Below are 21,440 nucleotides of genomic sequence, written 5' to 3' on the forward strand. Positions count from 1 at the left end.
ATTCAGAAAATCTGGAGTCAGTTTGTTACAGAAAACAGGTGGGGAGGAGTGTGAACAAAATGCTGGTCTTTTCATTTTTAGGAGCTAAATAATCAATAAGACATCTAAAACAAGTAGTGGAAAGAATCTGATGTCCATACACCATATAGAAGATATATCCACCTCTCATGAAAAAGCTGGATCCACCCCTTCACACAAGATGGATCCATCCCAAACAATAGGATTCTCCCCTTCACAATAAATATGGATCCACCTCTCTGATAGAAGCTGGATCCACCTCACACACAGACACTGAATCTACCCCTCACCTGGTTCTCGGTCTCCTTGTCATTCATGACCAGCTTGAATCTCTGGAGGTCTCCGTCAAGGGACCGTCTCCCAAGTTCCAGTTTAGTGCAGCGGTTCTCTGCTTCATCCAGGGCCATCTTAAGGGCCTTCCTATTCTCGTCATTGCGCATCTCATTGGCCTTCAGCTTGGCAATCTTCTCCTGTTTAGCAAAAACAAATCTTTAATATGATATCCGAGTTGGATCGATGCTGTACTAAATTTTCAGTGTGTAAGTGAGTATAAATCTATTGCTTTTGGAGGGACAATTCTAATTACCTTTGATTGAGTGTATACTGCATTTTGTGTGTGTGTGTGTGTGTGTTAATCTTGTTTCAAAAAAGCAAATAATCTGAGTTAGATTGAGACTTTATATACTGCATTTTAGTGTGTAACTGTATGTTAATTAATCTATTCTTTCAGAAGAGCCAATTAAAAATACTCATTAAAATTGTATAGATTCACAAGTGTGATAAAAGGTCACAGTTGGAAACTGGAGTGTACTCGAGGGAAACAAATTCCATCAATATTTAATGAAGGAGTAAATTACACCCAATCTACAGTCTCTTTGTAGCTGTTAATGGCTGTTATTATGACTGTCTCAATAGATTTCCTATATTTTTCTTAGTACAATACAGGTCCAGTGCATTCCATTTTATAAAAAATATATTTATCTAGGTCACAGCTAACAGATCTGATATCAAGGGGTGATCTCAAAGTAGGCCGGAGTGTTTGGACAGATATCGACAGAGATATAAATATGTCAGCTGACCTCCTGCTGCCTCTTTTCTGTGTCTGCTGCAGCCAGACTCCTCTCCAGGCTGTTGATCTTGTCAGTCATGACTTTACGTTCTCTCTCATTTCTGCGGATGGTTTCCTCTTGCAGCATAAGCGCAGTCTGAGCGCTGGCAAGGCGGCTGTCAATTCCCCTCTTGTCTGTGGAAAAAAAAAATTCTCATTAGTGCATTGTCAAATGAAAGAAATTCATAAAATATTTATCAATTAATGTATTGTCAGAACAAATTAACCAATATCTATTCAAATTTGAACTGGCTTTAAAATACATTGTATATGATTATGATTTTTAAATGAGTTCATCATAAAAATGTGTAATTGTATGACAGTGTGTGCGAGATATATCTCCAGAATTATTTATACATGAGATACCAATATCAGTAAACTCTGCAGAGGCCAAAATATTATGAATTTAATTCAGCTACTTTCATTTCATCAATCCAAACAATGCATAATAGACTTTAATCAACTGTTAGGATTAAGTGGCTATTTTAGCAAGTCAGCTATCTTAAATAAATACAGTCCTGCGGATCTTCGCGGGATTTTATCGTAGCTTATCCACAAGTCTCTTTAAAGTCATCAAGAATCTGAGAAGTTCGCTATATTGGTATGATACCTGGAGTTTTGGCTTAGTGAACTTTGTCCTCTGGAGCCTAATGATTCTCTTAACGTGACACTTTGGTATGTAATAGTACAAAGAATCAATAAAAACCTTAATCTGTACAGGGAATGTGTGGAAAAAGATCGCAATCTCCTCCACCTATTCACTAAACTAGCAACATTCAATTGTCACTTGAGGGATTTAAACAAGTTTATCAAACACTTATTGTCCATGGGAATTTCTCAAATTATTTTTACAACCTTCCAGGTCTTTAAATGGAACAAAATTGATGAATTTCAACAACTGAAAGTTTCAACAACCATACAAAAGCTAATTCTAATTGCTTCAGTAGATGTTAATTTGTTTAAATCGTTTTGTTTTTGTGTGAAAATTGATTCATAACAATGGCTCTATTGAACAGCTAGTTTTTGTTAGGAATGTTTTAATATCTGGCACAATAACAGAAGATTGCATTAGCTTATTCAGCAAAAATTCAATATATATATGGGATTTTTCTTCACAGAGACACAAGGATTATGGAGCACGCAAGTCACCGTCCCAGCACAATAGATTTCAGTTGAATTCAGGTCGTTACCTCATAATCTCTTTATAAGGTTAACTTTAAAAAAAATCTACCTACCATTTTTATATTCTATAATCATAAAAAAATATTGCTGAATTTGTAAAACTTAACTGCAAATTTCCTGATATGCATATGTTCAAAAATGAACATATCCTTATCAAATTGAGACAGCATTGAGATAAATTAGTTTGATTTCTCGTCTTTCTTGCCAAAGTAAATAACAATTGTTCAGATAAGCAATCTACATACCAAAAATGTCGTAATATTGCACAGACGGAATAGGTTTGCTGAGTGGAACTTTTGCCGAGATACTTTCAAAGTCAACTGGAGGAGTATAGTTCATCATATAAATTCTGTACGCCATGATTATGGCAATTAATTGCTGCCTATCACAAAAAATATCACAGAAAAATCCCTGAGATAATCTCCTCTCCTCCCGATGATCTCATTTTAGCCCCGAAACCTTCATTTTTCTTCCATCCCCCCTAAAACTAGGGTCTTCTCTTTATCATACCACCATTTCACCTTAAAAATCTATGCAGTGAAAAACAATAACTGCATTTCCCTTTAAACTTTTATGGTTCGTAGACGGCAATAAGCACTATTGATTTTGAGCCCATGAGACAAGTTCCAACATGTCCACCCCATTAGGACATTGGGCGGGAAGTTTCTTTTACCTACTAGTATATATCGTTAATGCATCGTGTCAACAGTTTATCATAGGGATCAGAGATATACAATAACCCCTTTAGAATTCCCTCAGCGACCAATGAAATAAATGGGAGAATGGTCATTGTGCTATTCATGCCCGTTTTTACTAATTTGGACAAAAACCTGAAACCTGATCAAACAATACATATGTACTGGTGGGGTATTTTTGTTTGAGCATATGAAAACAATATGCTGAGTAAACGTTTCAGTGTGTCAAAATTTTGAATCAAATATTACATCATGGATAAGATTCAAAAGAGAATTGTATTTGTTTTAGTTTGCGTCACTTGAAATCTGATGCCTCTAAAATTTGTAGAAGCACAGAGTACAGTATTAAATTGGAATGGAATATGAACTTATTAAACTGATACAAACTTTAATACTTGATACCTCAAATATTCAATTATATTTCATAATATTAATAACACATCTTAAGAATATGGTTCTTATCAGGTAATCAAACTTATAAATATTCAGGAGTTTTTATCAGCTAAACCATTAGGCAGAAACTAACTATTAATTGTAAGAGCACAGTGGACGATTGGCCCGTAATCAAACTCTACCATTCACTTCTGTTCTGAGTGAACCCCGCATGAATTACCAGGGTACACTTTTCAATGTGGAATAATTTCCTGTTTTATCAATGGCTACACACACAGAAAGCCAGAGGGTTCACACGGACATGTGGCAATCTTTAATTTTCAATGGACATATATTTAAAGACTACAATATATATTCAATCCCTGGGATTCCGTTTTATCAGAGGAAATCAATTTCATCGCCTTTGAGTGGCCTTTGATGATTGTCAAACACTGTGGGAAATCAGGCAATGATTCTAATGAACTTTAACAAGAGCTGACCAAACATGTTAATGCCACCAAAGGCAATGTAGCAGAGATATTGCCGACACTTGTTCCGCATATCAACGATCAAATTACCGCTATTAAATTCAATGTACTACAGGTGCCAACTCTTATTGAAAATAATAAAAATCTTTAAACCATAAATTATTATTCGATCAAATATTCGATGTATGGGGCATGATTGAGTTATGTGTGGGTTACTGTCAACTTGCAAATTAATTTTGGTCATCAGTTTAACCTTTTGATTTAAATCAATCATACTCTGTGATTAGGACATGAGTAGTTGCTTAATGTGTGTTTGATTTAATTGTGATACCTCTGAGTAAGATACTGTGAAATCATTAATATTTGTGGTAGCTCTATTTTAAATTCATGATCTTGTGGGTACTCATCTTCACATCTTCAACAAATTATGTATAATTCCATCTTCATTTATTATTTGTGAATATAAAGCCATGAAAAAAGTTCAATAGAACAAGTTTTAAAGTTATTAAATAACTGGATTGGCCCCAAAGGAATTTAAATGATTTCACAGTATTGCCAAATAATCTACAGGTGCCCCTTACCTTCTTCCACATCACCGAGGGACTTCTGGAGGATCTGGTGTCTCCTCTCGGTCCTGTCCTTCTCTTCCTCCAGCTCCTTCAGCTGGATGGCCATGCTGCGAACATTGGCCAGAGCATCATCCTGCAACCAAAACAAAAATCAGGTCAATTCTGTCTTATCATCCTTCAAGACTTCAAAGGAAAATTACCCTTATTTTCTTTGTTTTGGCAGATGCACTATTTTTATGGGACTTAACAGTATATACTCACCCTTTCTCGCTCTGCTCCAGCAAGCTGTTGTACGAAATCTCTGAGGGCCATTCGGACTGCCTCTGGGTCTACATCAAGAGCGTTAACTTCTCCAGTCCTGTCAAACCTGATCGGTGATGCACCGCGAGACATGCGGTGAGGGCTACCACTTCTCTCAGGAGAACCAGTCCTGGGGATGGGGCTTCCACGACCCTCAGTGGTGGTGGCATATGTGTTCTCAAATCCTATATGGATAATGCAAAAAAGATTAAGTCTGCTTTTCAAACTATTCTATGTCTTGTCTATGTCTTGAATGTCTGAATTTAAAATATTAAATTTTTAAAAATTAAGAGCAAACTTTTGCACTCACTTTTCCACTTTACATATATATCAAATAAGAGCTCATCTAAGATTATGACCCCAGAATCTGATCTAGCAATGCATAAAGATGGTTACCTTTAGATGGGGAGTTAGGTCGGGATCTCCTGGGACTCTGACTGCGGGATCTGACGGGACTTCTGGCTCGTGGCATTTCCTGTCTGAACCCAATAGTTCTCTTCAGACTGGACACAATGCTGCTCAGTTTAAACTCAACATCTTGTTTAGCTCCCTCTATCCTGGCAAGCTGAGCCTCAAGGGCATTAACTCTTCCCTCTGTTCCGCTCAGCCTCAGCTTCAGTTCAGCAGCCTCAGCGTTGGTGTTCTCCAGATTAATTTCCAAGTTACGACGCTGATCCTCCAACTTTCTCTCAGCCCTGCGGCTGTCTTCTAGCGCCATCTGGTAGTCCTTCTCTTTCAGTCGGGATTCGTCGATCAATTCACCCATCTTGCGCTGAAGATTGGCGAGTTCTTTACGCACAGCTTCACGGCTAGCTTCAGTCTCAACCACCTAATTAATGCAAATAAAAACTGTATTTTTGTGAAGTTACAATGCATGTTTTGTGCAAATAACAAAATAAATAATTGGGAAAAAACACCATGCAAAACAAAAGGCTGAAGAAATTTTCTCAATCATCAATTGTCAATCTGTTTCAAAATGAATGTAAAAATTAAACTGCAAATTGAATCAAGTTACCAAAGCATCTTTCTCTTCCTAAAAAGAATTCAATAATCATAGAGAAATTCATATTCTGACATTATTTTAGATAACATCTCATTCTACTGACAGTATCTGAGATATCCCACCTTCTGCTTGAGATCAAAAGCATGTCGTCTGCCTTCCTCCTCTTTCTCCTCATCCTTGGCAACACGTGCCTGTAGATCATTTACTTCCTTGCCAAGCTTGGATCTCTCGCCATCCAGCATCTTGACCTGACGTCTCAGGTCCTGCAGCTCGCGTCTTGCCTCCAGTCGTGCCTTCTCCACCTCACGCAGACTGGCTCTCAGGTCAGCAGCCTCCTTCTGAACATTTGCCTTCTGCTCCTCCAAAACTGCAAAAATAAAAAGTAAGAAAAAATTTTAAAAAGTGATATTTCTTATTTCATTATCTAACTAAACTATTATATCAGTTGATAAAAATCAAAGAACTGGAGACTAGAATCAATCACTTTCTACTTACTGCTACACCTTTGTCTATGATCACAAAGGTCCCTGTTGAGCTCGGTTTTCTCTCCCTCATTCTTTTTGATGGTGCCCCTCAGCTCATCATTAATCTTGGAGAACAGCTCCTTCTCTCTGACCTCGTCATTCAGGTTTCTCTTCAGTTCCACCATGTCTTTCCTCATCAGCTCCAACATTTCCTCCTCTATAAACAAAATTACAGAACATTACAATCAAGAGTTCAGTGACTGATTCACTGATAATTTCCTTGATTGATTCTTGATACACATGTACTGACCTTCTCTGACTTTCCTGTTGGAATCAATCAGGTCTCGGCGGACATTATCCCGAGCTTCCTCAACGAGCTTGAGCTGAGTCTTGAGATCAGCAACCTCTCTCAAAGCAGCCTCTCTCTGTCTTTCCAGATCTCTGATCTGATTGGTCAGATCCTTGATCTCCTTCTGATGGTTCATGCTGCATATTAAAAGAACATTACATTAACTACAAAATCATTTCAAATCCAATTTCTTGTTACAATATTATGTTCAGTTGTTACAATATTACACAGAATTAAGAGAGGATAATTTAAAGAGCAATAACACTCACCAGGTGTCCTCAAACTGTCCTCGGAGGTTCCTGAGCTCCTGGTTGAGTGCGTTCATGTTGTTCTTGTCCTGCTCCTGGCGAGCGAGGTACTCGCGCTTCAGACGCTCGTATTCTACATTGATATTGGCGAGCTCCATTGTCAGAGTGTTGTTCTTCTCAGCCAGAGTGCTCTTCTCTTGTTCCAGAAGAGACATGGTCTACAAAAGGAGTCAAGATGAAGATTCACGTGCACATAGCAATTATATATGAAAAAGCACTGTCTTATTTACAGCATGCATGATCCAGCAAAAGGCACCATTCTATTTCAAACATGCATGTACAAGCAAATAACTCTCTCTTATTTACAACATGTACATGTATGTAGTGTTGCATGTAAGACTGAAAGTGAAAGTAGGGCATATTTACATATGTGAACGTCAGTGATATTTTAAAAATTTTATGACTGCAATAAAACACTTAACACTGAGTTTGGAGCGTTTATAACAACTGTTATCTTCTAGAATGACAAATTAAAGGGCAAATGTGGATCAACATAATAATTGTATAAATCTTGTAGTAAATAAACATTACACAAACAGCTGTGATGAAGATATCTTTATCCTGCATGATTACTGGCAATCAATATTTTCAAAAACTTTTGGGATGCAACTCGAGAAAAGACTTTTAAGTTATAAAGGCATCACCAGTTAGGAATCATAAGTCCGTTACAGAGATTTTCTTTCACTCATAACATGCGGATACACTAAATACATAACATGATTGTATACATCAACAGGTAGTTACCTGTTGCTTGTCGTTCTCAGCCATCAGGAGCTGGTTGTCTCGCTCTCGCTGCAGATTGGCCAGTTCCTCCTGGAGATCCTCTCGCTCTCGGTCGAAACGGTTCAACAACTCCTCCTTCTCCATGGCATTCTGGTGCACATTCTCATCTCGCTCTGTCTCAAACTCGTGACGCTGCTGCTCCTGTGTCACAAATACAACAACCATTATTCTCTGTGACCAGATACAAGGCACATATCTCTATTTTAGCACATTTTAAAATTTTAGTCCTGTCTTACCCTCTCTTTCACAAGTCTCTCCACATCATCTTCATGAGCCTGTTTCTCCTGGGTGAGGGCCAGAGACATGTCTCGCTCGAGTTGAGCCAAACGTCTCTGTAAGTCCTCCTTAATGCGCTCAAACTTCTCCAGGTCAGCCTCCTTCTCCTTAATGAGACGGTTGATCTCACCTGAGACACAATGAAAAAAATAAAAGTTAGCAAAAGACATAACCCAAGGCCTATAACAATTACATGTAGATATGTAAACATGTGTTATCAATACAACAACTGATGTTTAGTATATACAAAGGGGGCTTACTCTGCAGGTTTTCTTTCCTGAGGATCAGTTCCTGGTTCTCTCCCTCGAGCTGCTCCTTCCTGACATTGAGCTGACTCTCAGACTGCTGAGACTCATAGAGGGCGCTCTCCAAGCTGTCCTTCTCGCTGCGAAGGGATGAAATTACCTCACTCTGCTGTCGATTCTCACGCTCTGTGGAAGAATCAAAGCTCAATGTTATCAAAAATTTTCTATCTTTTTGTGTTTTACATGGTACAAGATACAGTGAAAATATTAATATTTGTGATGGCTCAATTTTCTATGCTTTTATAAGTACGCCATCAAATAAACAACTCCAAACAAATTATGAAACACAGTCTTTGTTCATTGTATATTTAGGCACATCTATTTATAACCTTCTAATAAATCTTTAAAAAATTGACAATCCACAAAAATTAGCTCCCCTGAATTCAAATGATTCCAATCTATCATAACATTGTTTCTTTTTATTCTTTCTTTCTGTGTACAATGTAGTACATGTACATGTATATGGAATTAATATTTACATGTAACATGATTCCCTTTTGTTACCTGTGGCGGTGACCTGGACAATGAGTTCTCCTTTGTCCTGGGTCAGCATCTCCTTCTCCTTGGCGACCTTGACATAGTTTTGGTTCTGTCTCTCTACTTCCCGGCGAGCCTGCAACAGCTCCTCAGCGAGAGCCTGTTTCTGGCGGGAAACCTACACAGTAGAAGTATACAGCTCACATCAGTGGTCCATTCATTCAAAGTAAGTCAGTTACAGTTAAAACCATAAGTGTGGTTGATATCATCGCATTTAAAGCATTGTATTAAAATGAATTTACTGGCAATTGTTCACACAGAATAAACATAATGAACAATCATAATCAAATAACAAAACAAAAAAAATACAACTAGAACCAAAATTTTGAATACATATTTTTACAGTTTTTTAAAAAAAAAATCTTGCAGAACAAAATGTTTTGAAACATTAATTTTCAGAACCAGTATTTCATTAGTATACCTCCTCCTGCAAAGATTGATAAGTGGATTATAAACAAAGAACGATCTCTGTATTATAAGGAATTGTAAAATGTGTAATAAATGCAGACTGCTCAACCCTATAAATTTTTCTATTTTTATTTTTAATTAAACACACACCTAATGACAAAGTTTATGTTTTCAATGTTAGTTGTTTTTTTTGGGGGGGGAAATTTATCATCATAGTGGATTCTGTAATTGCCTGAGGACGTAGTTCAAGTTTTAATAGTGTTAGATCTTTTGGAGGGAGTCATTATAATGATATTACAGTGGGTTCTTGAGATGCTGGTTTGTTTGCTTACAGAAGACAGTTGTTCCTGGATGTCTCCCTTCTCACGGTTCAGGGCCTGGATCTCTTCCTCCAGCTGCTGGCGTGTCATCTCACTCAACTCCAGAGTCTGGTTCAAGCCTACACGAACAAAAAGTCCAACAATATAGTGGAAGTCAAAAAAAATATCACAGTAGCATCTCCTACAGATGGGAAGGGCTTGGAGGAAATGCATTTATAAATATGTAATGGTGTATTCCATTACAGAGATCCAAACAGAACAGATCAGATTATAATTATCAATTTATCTGAAGTGATAAAAGAACAACTTTGCGAGCTGACATGCAAAATTGATATTGTATATGAAAAGATAAGGACACATGATCTCCTGTGACACATTTTATATCCTCATGGGATGAACTTGCCATTAGATACATCCTTTTGTTTCATTTTCACATAAGGATACAGGATACCAATTTTTGCATAAAAAAACTTGTACAAAGTTATCAAGTGTTATATGATCATTATAAATTCATAACCAGTAACGCTACTAACGACAACATAGGTAACCCCCTCATCCAATACGCTTATTACTGATAGCCTTTATGCAGTGAGTTGTGCAGCTGCACAGTGCACCTACTCATCTTCTCGATGTCTCGAACATAACCCTCTCTGATATGCCTACCATTGATAACCTTTATGCACCTACCAATCTTTTTGATGTCTAGTATATAACCCCCCTCCCTGTCCAATATGCCTATCATTGCAATGAAAACCTTTATGCAGGGAGTTGTACATCTACCCATCTTTTCAATGTCTAGTATGTAACCCCCCCCCCCCCCCCACCCCATCCAACATGCCAACTATCGATAACCTTTATGCACCTACTCATCTTCACAGTGTCTAGTATATAACCCCCTTTGACATGCCTACCACTGATAACCTTTCTGCACTTACCCATCTTCTCTGTGTCGAGGTCCATCTTCTCCTGCTCCACGCGGACCAGTTCCTCCTTGATGCCGGTCTTCTCCATCTCGAGAGCGTCCTTCTCTCCAGTCAGACTGGCCTGCTCAGCCTCCATCTACAACCATATGACACCATAACTGTTAACATTTCTCAACTTGTTCTACTTTTTAATGCCATCACCCACTTTGCTAGATTCTTCCATACCGCTCATAAACACTTTTTCAACATTTAAATGCTGATTTTTATCTTTTTACTTTAAAAATTGTGTTATTCCAAAAAATGCATGACATATTATCAAGTACCATAAAAAAACAACCCCAAAAAAACAAAACAAAAGAAAAATTTAACTTCATGAACATTCAATGCTTTTATCAAAAGTAATGTTTCATTGATCTATAAATGTTAAATCTACTGCTTTATGCAGAAGTCAACCCCTTTTACACTATCTCCCAACCACTTCTCATATTAAAAAATTGAACACCTTTTTCAATAAAATGTTTAATGCGCTCATCAAAAGTAATTTTTCATTCCTGCATGTAAATCTTTCTCTCTCTACACACACAGGCTGTTTCCTTGATACGAGACAGGTAAGAAGCTGTGAGGAGGGTGGGGGTATGTTACCTGCATGATGATTTTGTTCAGCTCGACCTTGTCCTGGCCCAGACCCTCATTCATGGCCTGCATCTTCAGCAGGGCGTCCTTCAGGGTGGCCTCCTCTGTCTTAGCCTTGTTGATCTCCAGCTCCAACTCAGCCTTCTGAAGCTCAGCCTTTGACAGAGCATCACCTGAAGAGAGGAAACAAAATCACTTTATTTTAAGGAAATAAAAAGACTGCTTGATTAAATGAATTACACTACATTAAAAATAGTTGAAGTGAAGAGCCAGTGACAAGCTGTTTTCATTCCTTATAAACATAATTTATCTTATCTCATGAATTAGTTAACATATATTTCGAGATCAGGGGGAATGAAATTAACATTGTTATAAGTTTAAATTCTTTAATGAAGTGTATAGGCCATTACCATGCTTATCTGTAAATCTAATATTTCTATGTACTTGTAGGTATGCGAAAATCATGACACATGCTCTCTACCTAGTTTTCATGTGTCAATATCCATGCATTATTTGACCACGTTTTAATATACTTACTGACTTCGGACTTCTGTTGCTCCAGCACCTCCTTGTCCAGGAGAGCTCTATTGAGGGCCTCCTTTGTGGAGACCAGTTCCTCCTTGATGGTGCTATTCTTGTGTTCCAGCTGGTCGATTACTCTGTGGCTGAAAGACAGACACCCAATTAATACACACCAGACAGGTCATTCATATATAGAAGTTTACATAGACCTTTCAAAAAAATATATTAAAAAGGGGTACTTGAGTGTCTGTATTAATCAGGTCATTCATATACAGAAGTTTACATACTATTTAGGCTTTTCAAAAAAAAATATTAATAAGGGGTACTTGAGTGTCTGTGTTGGTTTTAATAAAATTCATAATAGAATAAAGCTTGGGTCAGGATGTTTACACAAAAAGTAAACATGAAGCACCACAATGGTCACTTCAGACAATCAGAGGGCAGGCACAGGCATTTATGCTCACTCAATGGGCCCTAACTGACAAAAAATCCAAATTCTCCTTACCATCTGTCGTTCTCCTTGACCTGTCGCTCTTTGTCCTTGGTGACGTCGTCTTTCTCGTCCTCCAGTTGGTCCCTCTGTCTCTGGAGATCCGTGTTCGCCGCCTGGAGTTTCTCATTCTCCTGCTGCATCATCTCGATCTGCTCATTCAGCTCGTTCCTGATCTTCTCCAGCTGAGATTTCTCAGTTCCTGTAAGGCTCAGCGCGTTCTTCACCCTGTCACGGTCTCTGGATGTATCCTCTCTCTCTCTTCTCCTGCAAAAATAAGATAAATTGTAAAATATATACAAAAAATACTGCCAAATTGTTCAAAATAATACCAGTACTACTTGTATTTCTTCAACTGGCTTTTATTAAAGTTATTAAAGAAACTAACAACCTCTAAACATCTTTAATAATGGCAATTATTAAAGTTATTTACAAAATGTCTACAACCTTTTTAAAACAGTAATTATCAAATGCATTAAACAACTTACAGAATGTCTACATCCTCCTTCAGCTGCAGAATCTGTAACTCCATGCGCCTTCGCTCATTGTCCAGGTCATCCATCTGCTTCCTGATGGCAGCGTTATGGTCCTGGCTCGCCCTCAGTTTGGCCCGGGCCTCGGACAGCTGAAGTTGGCGCTTGTTAAGAGCTGCCTGGACAGCAGAGAATGTGGCATCAGCCAGTGCTGGGGACCTGGACCTAGCCATGGGAGACTTAGATCTATCCCTGAGCATTGGAGAGCGTGCCCGGGCAGATGGAGAGATGGATCGTGCCCTGGATGGAGAGATAGATCTTCGGCCTTCCTCGCCATCAAACTCGTCAGCGTCATTAATGACAGCCTCGGCGATGTTACGGAGGGCATCATGAAGAGCCTCGGTCTCGCCTCGGATCTGTCTAGCTGTGTCTGTCTCAGGAAGGTCGTAGCTGGTTCTTTCTCCAAGTCTGGTCTCCAGGTTGTTGATCTGGCGCTGCAGAGTGTTGATGGATTTGTCTCTCTCCTCCAGCTGTATCTTCAGTTTCTCGTTCATCATGGTCAGTTCATTTACCCTGCAAGTAACAAATCAAAACATCAGTGGATGTTTTCTTACAATATTGCACAAAGCTTTAGAGCTTGCAGTTATGAAGATTCTAAATACAAAATGACTTACTTGGCGTTCAGTTCGTAGCTGTGAGCATCATAACGAGACTGGAGTTCAGAAATTTCACGGTTCTTCTCTCTCAGCTGGTTGTCAATGGCTGCCCTGTCTGAACGTTCACGATCCAACAAAACCTATAATTGACCATTATCAGAAATCAATGAAAATTTCTCATTCAATAATCTACATGTACCCTACTCATAAACTGATATTTACCTTTTTTGTTAGTGAGTCACACATTAAAGAGCTTTTCAATATATATCACCCAATTGAGCAGAAAGGATTCTTTTATTATAGTGAAAAATTCAGAATGTCAATCAGTACTTTCACCTAGCACATTCACAATCATGAATGTGTCAAAGAATCATGAAATGCACACCTGCCAGGTAAGTCAAACGAATGTGTACTTGTGAATAAACCTTTTTTCCTTACCTGGGACTGAGTGTCCGAGTTTCTGACGTTGGCGGCCAGATTAAGGCAGGCAGAGTGCATGCTTCTGGAGGCACGGGTCACGTCATTCCTCACATGGGACAAGTCGCGCTCCGTTGCCGTCTTCAGATCCCCGAAAGAACGACGGAAGGCCACGACCTGTCTCCAGAGAGCCAGAAGTCGACCGTGCTCAGCACTGAAGTACTCATTAAAGGACTAAAAAAAACCAGAGATACTCTTTCTAGCAAAACACATTTTTACTTTTTTTGCATGTATGCACATGCCATTATTCTTGGAATCATAATATGCACTGGCTGAGACACTGAAAGTCAAACATCTTGGAATGCAATAAGCATTTAACCTTGTTATCACTGCCTATTTACCTGTTCCTCATCGCGCCACTCTCGTTCCTTGATGTCGAGCTCTTCCCTGGCAGCCTGCCAATCCTGGGTCAGTTTGTGGATGTCAGAGGTCAAGGACTGGTTGGCGGCGGTCGCCTGATCCAGCTGTTCCCTCAGCATGGCATTCACATGGGCCAGACTGGCACTCCTGTCATAAAAAAATACATCATAAAACTTAACATCTCTTAATCTTTCTCTTTTATTTGTTTTTTTATTATTATGGTTATGGATATGAATATACAAGTATTTGAAAACTGTGCGCTTGGAAATTGTATATATCTTTCCATTAAAAAAGATACCATTAAAAAATTTGTCATCCTTTAATATTGTTTTCTCTCTTCAGCAAAAATACCAGTATTATGATAGTTAACCTACCCCGTACATACCAGTACTAGTACATTTAAAAAAAAGAAGAAAAAAATCTATTTCTGCATGTTGATGAACTATATGCATACAGAGAACGTTGTTTAAAATACAGAGAGTTATGAAAATCATGACTAAATGATAATATCTATTAGAAAATTAAAGTTTGCCTTGCATCTATATTTGATTAAATAAACATTTAGCTTTCAAGTCTGCACTATTTAGATTTCCTTAATTTGCAATTCAGGCCTATTGGAGAACAATATGGGTCATAAATATTACAGAGGCATTTGTTCTAGTTAGGTTTTTGAAAAGTGAAGCTTTTATTCATAATCAATCATATCGTTATTTCAATATACTCTAAATTCATCTGATCACGTAGCAAAAACTATTCACCTTAAACAAACATTGACCTGAGTCAAGTCCACATGATTAATAATGCAATGGAAACTTAATGAACGGTGAATGAAATTGAAAAAAAAGGATCTTGGCAGATCTGTGGATAGGCTTGATCTACTATAAAGGACCCCTACGTAGCTGAAACCATAGAGAAAAGATAAAAACAAACCTAAGGGCCTTATCTATGACAAGGTAATGTTTAATAATTAAAAGCATAGAACAAACTGGCCAAAGCTTTCCACATCAAATATTCATCACCATTAAAAACTGCGAATCATTTCAAAATCTTCCTTTTAATGGGGGTCTCGTGAAAGTACAGGGAATTTCATGACTTTGGAAGTGGCTAGTTTTCAATAAATAATGACTGGATTCCTGTGTTCCATTTTAAATGGCTCGAGGAGATATCCCAGTCATTCTCTGTTGTAGATAAATCCCATTTTTGGGCAAGGTTTCTATTATCAGTGATTTTCCATCAGGAGTGTACCTGGTTCCCATTCACAGTTTTCATACAGAACAATGTCTACCAATTAACGTTCATTCTTTAAAGTTCTGCTTGACTTTTGAAACCTTTAAACTGTTTGGCAATGGCTTTACATGTTTTAACTCAGTGATCAGTGATAAATCCTAATAAGTACCAACTCAGCAAATGTTGAAATGACAAAATCCCTTGGGTTTGATTCCATTAAATTTGAATTTTAAATGAAGGTATAGGATGCTTGTAGATTGAATTGCATAGATTTTTTATGCAAAGCTCAGAAATAAAATTTCAGTTGCTGAATGCCATTTTTCTTAACCTTGTGAAAGGCATTAAAAATTCCTCTGAAATCCTGCTTATGCATTCTTAAAAAAAAGACCTCTACCAGCTAATATCTAAACTATGGCTATGAAGATCATCCGTCTATTATATTCCAAAAAATACAGGTCCAACCAATAGCATGAATTACGCATGTTACATGCAAATCACTAAAGCACATCTTGAATCCCCTCTTGTTTCACAAGAGGAGAGTTAGCCTATGGCCTATGGTCTTGTAGCTTTAACCTGGACCTGTGAATCTGGGCCATGTAGCCTATGGTCTGTAGCCTATAGCCTAAAGTCTGTAGCCTATAGCCTGTGCCCTTACCTCTGCTGTTCCTCCTCCAGCTTTATCAGCGTGTTCTCCAAGTCCATGTTGCGGCTCTCGGAGGCTTCCAAACTCTTTTTGTATGACTCCTCTGTTGATTGAAGCTGTGCAAAAGGAAATAATCTTAGCTGAGTACAGTATACTTGTGAATATTAGTTCTATTCTCATTACAGGTGCAAAGTTTAATTACTAATTCATTAGAGATCTGTGACTAAAAATTAATGTTTTCAAACATGCCAGATTAATTATCATTATTCTATATAATTATATGAATTCTTTCAGCAGCTCAGTTATGAAAATTCCATTTGTAAGATTAAATTTCATATATTAGACACAAAAATGAACACATAATTGAACCTGTGAGAATTTATGCGGCAGTTCACGTCAAAATACAGCAAAAACACTTCCCCTCAAACTAATGACCTTGACATCACAACCCTTTGCAAAGGTCGGAAGTCAAAAGTGAGGGTCAAATAGTGCAGTGGGTAGCAAAAGAGTGCTTAATAGTTTCCACAGTGAAGGTAACACACAAGTAAAAGGGTGGGAGAGTTGCTAAAGTTATTTAAGAGGAGAATAGAGGCAGAAGCTGTGCAGAAAGAATCCTATCAACCTATCCATGGAAACCATCACCTGAGGCAATCCAAAACTAATGTTATATCTTTATTCTTGAAGTTTCCAAAAGCTACTTTATATTTTTAACATAAATATAACAAATTTTCATTGATTTTTTAGACATTGATTTTGTTTTTTCACTATTTACACATAGATATTATCAGTATCAAAAATTATTAAATTTTGATCAAAATCTCTTTTTTTTTTTTTTTATCAAAAAGCATAACAGAAACTGAATTTTGAAAATCTACGGCAGTCTAGATTGAAGGTTTTAGTTTGTAAGTCTAGCCAAAAACCACACCATTAGAAATTATAATCACTTCGTATTAGGATGGCTGAAGCCATAAGGGGTTGCAGGGGAAATAATACTCACTTTACTTTCTATCTGATCCTCGAGATCAGAGCATTTATGCTTGTATTGTAGGACCTATGAAATGAAACAAGACAATGCTGTTGCAGAAAGAATAAAATAATGAACAAGCTACCATCAACCCAACGCAGTTGATCTGATTCCTGATCATGCAAGTGTTTTAGAGAAGCACACCCAACAAAATGAAGACATCCAACAGTGATGAGAGAGCACATGCACCACTAGATGGCGCCTTCACATGACCCTTACCAACTTAAGGTTATCGTTACGGGATTTCAAATCCCCGTTTTCTGCCTCAAAATCCTCACACTTTTTCTTGTACTGTAAGACCTAGAGTTGTATATATATGGAGGGTTATTTGAGATATACACTGATATACATGGTGTTTTTGACCATCGTTGTGGCCTTTTACCTTCTGGTTGGCGAATTGGTAATGAAAATCTTTGTTGCGCATAGCATCTTCCAAGTCTGTACATTTTTTCTTGTATTGCAAAAGCTGTTAAAATCAAAATCTTATAATGATATGACAGTGCAATCATTTCTTCAATGTAGGGGCTCTGGTAATCTTCATAACTTGAATGATTAGTGGATTTTTTAATCAGAAAAATCATACTATTTGAATTAAAGATATTCTTTCCAACATAAAATTACCTAGTACTACCTATTCAAGCAAAGTACTATAAAAATCTTTTCTACTGGTAGTTTGAATTAAAAAGTTACATTAAAAAACGTTGTTCAAATATAACGTAAACATGCATTGGGTCAGTTATCTGTTTCTATATAATGGTAGCAATTTCTCTTCTTGACTATTCTATGAAAAAAAAATTGAGGGGAAAACTAGTAAAAAATGTGATGAGAAATTCACCCTTTTTATCTCAACCTGAAGTGAAGAAATCAAAATTATTTGTTCAAATCAATGTAAAACTAACAATAATCATCTTCATATAAATACACACCTGAAATTTTCAAATCCAACAATTTCATCAATATAAACAACATTAAGGGTAGCTCTCTATAGAATGTTGTGTGCATTACTCCCGCAGAAATCACTATTAGCCTAACATAAATAATTCCTACATCCTCACAAGTTCTTGCTCTCATTAGGATGTGTTTACATTGGGGAATCATTTTCGCTAAAATTTTTCGCTCAGCTTTAATATTTATATACCATGGTAAGTAATTAACTTTCTATTCACACCTTCAAACAGGAGCCCTGGGAGGATAATGTTATAATATTTACCTTGCACCAAGAAAAGCCAATCAGATCATTGAAATAAGGTTTTATACAATGTTACATTTCAGAGACTTTGAAGTCAGAACATGAATATATACTTTTGTTATGAAAAGAATTCAAAACATTAGGCAGTAAAGTGCTCATGATATTTACCTTATAAGGCAGTAAAGTGCACACGATATTTACCTTAGCTTGTAGCTTCTGAACAAGCTGAGCTTGTCGCTGCTGTCCGTCTTGATAAGCTTGTAGTTTGCGCTTGTAGCTTGCGTGCTCGTCCTCGAGCTTGCGTCTGAGCTCGATGTTCTGTTGGACAAGGTTTTTGGAGGGGGCCTCTAGTGATTCACCTCCTTGTCCTCTCAAAGACTGTTCTAACTGTAAAACCAGACAAAGGGACCAGTCATAATACACTTAGAAAATGTATAAACAAAATACACAGCATCATAAAACTGGATTCTGCAATCTAGGAAGAAAACATATTGCTGCCTTAAAGACAATGAATAATTCAACATCTAGATTATCTCTTCAGGCTTACATAATCACCATTTTCACCTGTTAATGGCTTCTATAGTATATATTCCTTCCCCTCCTAATTCCTTAAAACATCAGCCATTATTCCATATTGGATACAGCCTCTGAAAGCACCAAAGACCCTTCCTCTGACATTGTGTCACAGATTCACACCCAAATGCTATCAATAATCGTTACTGGGGACAGACTACAAGCTCACGGCTTATTTGCACAGGTAGATGAGTTCTATAATTGAAATTCAATATCCATCAGTGACTGGAATGCTCTGATGGCAAGAACTCTGAATATATACCTATTGTATTCCTAATAAACATCAGTAAATAAATTAACCTCAACAGAACTTAAACTATTTTTTTTTTTCAAGTCATGTCATGTTTATGATTGCTCTCTGAAATTATTAAATTTTACTGTTGCTTAAAATAAGTCTTTGGTGTGTCTTATATTATTCAACTAAATTAACTATCCCTTTTTTCTCCTAAGTACTCAAATATTCATACTCAACAAAGAACCTTACAAACTAAGCAATTTAAATGCTGATTGTGCGATTGAGGATTATTACAACATTTCAGATTATAACCATGAATTAGCCAATAATAGATTATTCCCACAAACTCTAATACTCTCTAATTAGAAAAGGCTTATCTAAGCAAAATACTTTTCCTTATCCTTTAATACATAACATTAAATTCAATTGCCGGCCAATCTACCAAAGCTCTGAATTTCATATGCCATAAAGTAGTGATTTAAAGGACATAAAAAGTTAACACGATCATAAAGATCTCAATTGATGTCACTACCTTGAGTTAACTGCATCATCAAGGTTTAGTACTTTAAATACATACGTCAATTATGATCCAACAAATGGTCCTTTAAAAAAACCCTGTTATATTCATCATAGTTGAGGATTTTGCACACACAAAAAAAAGAAAGAATTGGACAAAAGTTTCTCCACTGCAACCCCCTTTCTCTCTTATTCTCTACCCTTCTTTGTTTCTATATAAGGGATTAAAGGCATTGAGAAATAGAACCATTGTAGTTAGGTTCCTTTCCTGTGGCCAGCCAATGTTTGACCTTCGTGTTAACTCTTTTTGCCTCATTTAACTAAAAAGCTTTACCAACACCTGATGGCAATCAGTCACACACACGGCCATTGTTTGCTTATTCGATGATACACTGATCCTTTTAATGCATTTAAAATTCTGTCCTATTACCAAACCTTAGAGTTAAAAACAAACTTTAACCGAAGCTTCAATGATTCTATGGAAGTCCTTTGAACAGTTTCAGTAGGCAAATGTCAAGATGCTTTTCTGTCATACATAACCCTCTATAATTACCGGTATTAGAAATTATGAGCATTTACCAGGTATAAACATAGGTAATCACAGATTACAAAGCTCACCGAGACGAGGCATCACCCCTATGAGACCACCTTTATCATATTATATGAAAATCATACGATTTTGGATATTCATGGATTCTGTTTTGACACAAAATCATATATCATCTGTTAAAAAATTGTATGATAATCATATGTTCATATATTAATCAATATAATAATATAAAATTAAATATTGCATCCTATCATACTTACAATATATATCATATAATACAATAAAATACTGTAATAAACAAAGATGATATTGTAAATATGAAATGACATTGTATTGTGTTAAACCTTATTGTATTTGATCACATAATACAATATCATTATATATAATACAATATTGTATTATATGATACAATATCATATTACATAATACATCATAACATTGAAACATATGATATTATATTGTATAATACAGTATGATATATTATATTGTATGATATTGTATAATATTTGATACATAATATGATATTGTATCATATGATATTGTATAATTTGATATTACATTGTATCATATCAAATGATACAATATAATGTGATAAAGTAAAATATTATATAATACAATATTATACATACATATTGTATCATATGATACAATAATGTATCATATAAACCAATATCATATTATACAATATCGTATGATACGATAATATATAATATTACAATATCATAAATTACAGTTTTGCGTGATATAATGGTAAATTACAGAAATCAATATCATATTATACAATATCGTATGATACAATATAATATCGTATCATAATATACAATACTATACAAAACAATATCATGATACAATATCATATCATAAAATATCAAAAAAATTGATACAATATCATATCGTATCATATAACTTTTTACAATATAACATATGATATTATATTGTATCATATTAAACAAAAGTGTTTCACATCATACAATACTTTATCATAGGAATCATGTTATATCATTTAACAACAACCTCATCTTTCTATCAAGCAGGTTTAAGTGAGGTAGGAGATTTCTTTAGCATCCTTGATAATGGAGATCAGGCTCTGCATCTGAAGAAACCTCTGCGTTTAATTTATAATATAGTTAAATCAACTATGCAAGCTATCATCTATAAAACATGTGACCTGTTCCAAAAAAACTAAACCTCATCCAGCATCCAAAACCTATGGCTCAGATTCAGCATTCAAGCCTGTCAGGTGCATCAGTATACATAAGACGCATCTCCATGCAAGTTTGGTGAAGTTCAGAAGACCAGTAATAACTAAGATATCATCATTAGAGGGCACTAGCAATTAAAACTTAACCTGCTCCAGCATCCGCAACCTATGGCTCAGATTCAACATTCATGCCTGTCAGGTGCATCTGTATCATAAGACACGCCATCCATTCAAGTTTGGTGAAGTTAGGACCTGTAATAACT

General features: G+C 36.5%; 1 protein-coding gene across 10 annotated transcripts in view; it reads right to left on the reverse strand.

Annotated features, from left to right (window-relative positions):
• Positions 1 to 21,440, reverse strand: part of LOC128190285 (rootletin-like) — a 54,564-nt gene that overhangs the window by 5,168 nt on the left and 27,956 nt on the right. For 7 of the 10 annotated variants that reach the window (XM_052862282.1, XM_052862287.1, XM_052862286.1 and 4 more), the window contains 25 exons: positions 18,304 to 18,489; positions 17,296 to 17,379; positions 15,902 to 16,005; positions 14,001 to 14,166; positions 13,621 to 13,833; positions 13,201 to 13,322; positions 12,542 to 13,099; positions 12,069 to 12,320; positions 11,579 to 11,706; positions 11,051 to 11,214; positions 10,421 to 10,544; positions 9,498 to 9,604; positions 8,725 to 8,875; positions 8,176 to 8,346; positions 7,876 to 8,045; positions 7,601 to 7,780; positions 6,818 to 7,014; positions 6,510 to 6,685; positions 6,231 to 6,416; positions 5,858 to 6,102; positions 5,129 to 5,561; positions 4,694 to 4,917; positions 4,445 to 4,565; positions 1,098 to 1,261; positions 309 to 488 (listed from right to left, as the gene is read on the reverse strand). In XM_052862282.1, coding sequence (XP_052718242.1) covers positions 309 to 488; positions 1,098 to 1,261; positions 4,445 to 4,565; positions 4,694 to 4,917; positions 5,129 to 5,561; positions 5,858 to 6,102; positions 6,231 to 6,416; positions 6,510 to 6,685; positions 6,818 to 7,014; positions 7,601 to 7,780; positions 7,876 to 8,045; positions 8,176 to 8,346; positions 8,725 to 8,875; positions 9,498 to 9,604; positions 10,421 to 10,544; positions 11,051 to 11,214; positions 11,579 to 11,706; positions 12,069 to 12,320; positions 12,542 to 13,099; positions 13,201 to 13,322; positions 13,621 to 13,833; positions 14,001 to 14,166; positions 15,902 to 16,005; positions 17,296 to 17,379; positions 18,304 to 18,489 — 4,806 coding nt within the window. Of the gene's footprint in view, positions 1 to 308; positions 489 to 1,097; positions 1,262 to 4,444; positions 4,566 to 4,693; positions 4,918 to 5,128; positions 5,562 to 5,857; positions 6,103 to 6,230; positions 6,417 to 6,509; positions 6,686 to 6,817; positions 7,015 to 7,600; positions 7,781 to 7,875; positions 8,046 to 8,175; positions 8,347 to 8,724; positions 8,876 to 9,497; positions 9,605 to 10,420; positions 10,545 to 11,050; positions 11,215 to 11,578; positions 11,707 to 12,068; positions 12,321 to 12,541; positions 13,100 to 13,200; positions 13,323 to 13,620; positions 13,834 to 14,000; positions 14,167 to 15,901; positions 16,006 to 16,886; positions 16,941 to 17,132; positions 17,214 to 17,295; positions 17,380 to 18,303; positions 18,490 to 21,440 lie in introns of all 10 variants that reach the window. The other 3 variants (XM_052862283.1, XM_052862284.1, XM_052862285.1) reach the window with 3 other exon arrangements.

The sequence above is a fragment of the Crassostrea angulata genome, chromosome 6 (genome assembly GCF_025612915.1).
Source record: "Crassostrea angulata isolate pt1a10 chromosome 6, ASM2561291v2, whole genome shotgun sequence".
Classification (NCBI taxonomy): domain Eukaryota; kingdom Metazoa; phylum Mollusca; class Bivalvia; order Ostreida; family Ostreidae; genus Magallana; species Magallana angulata.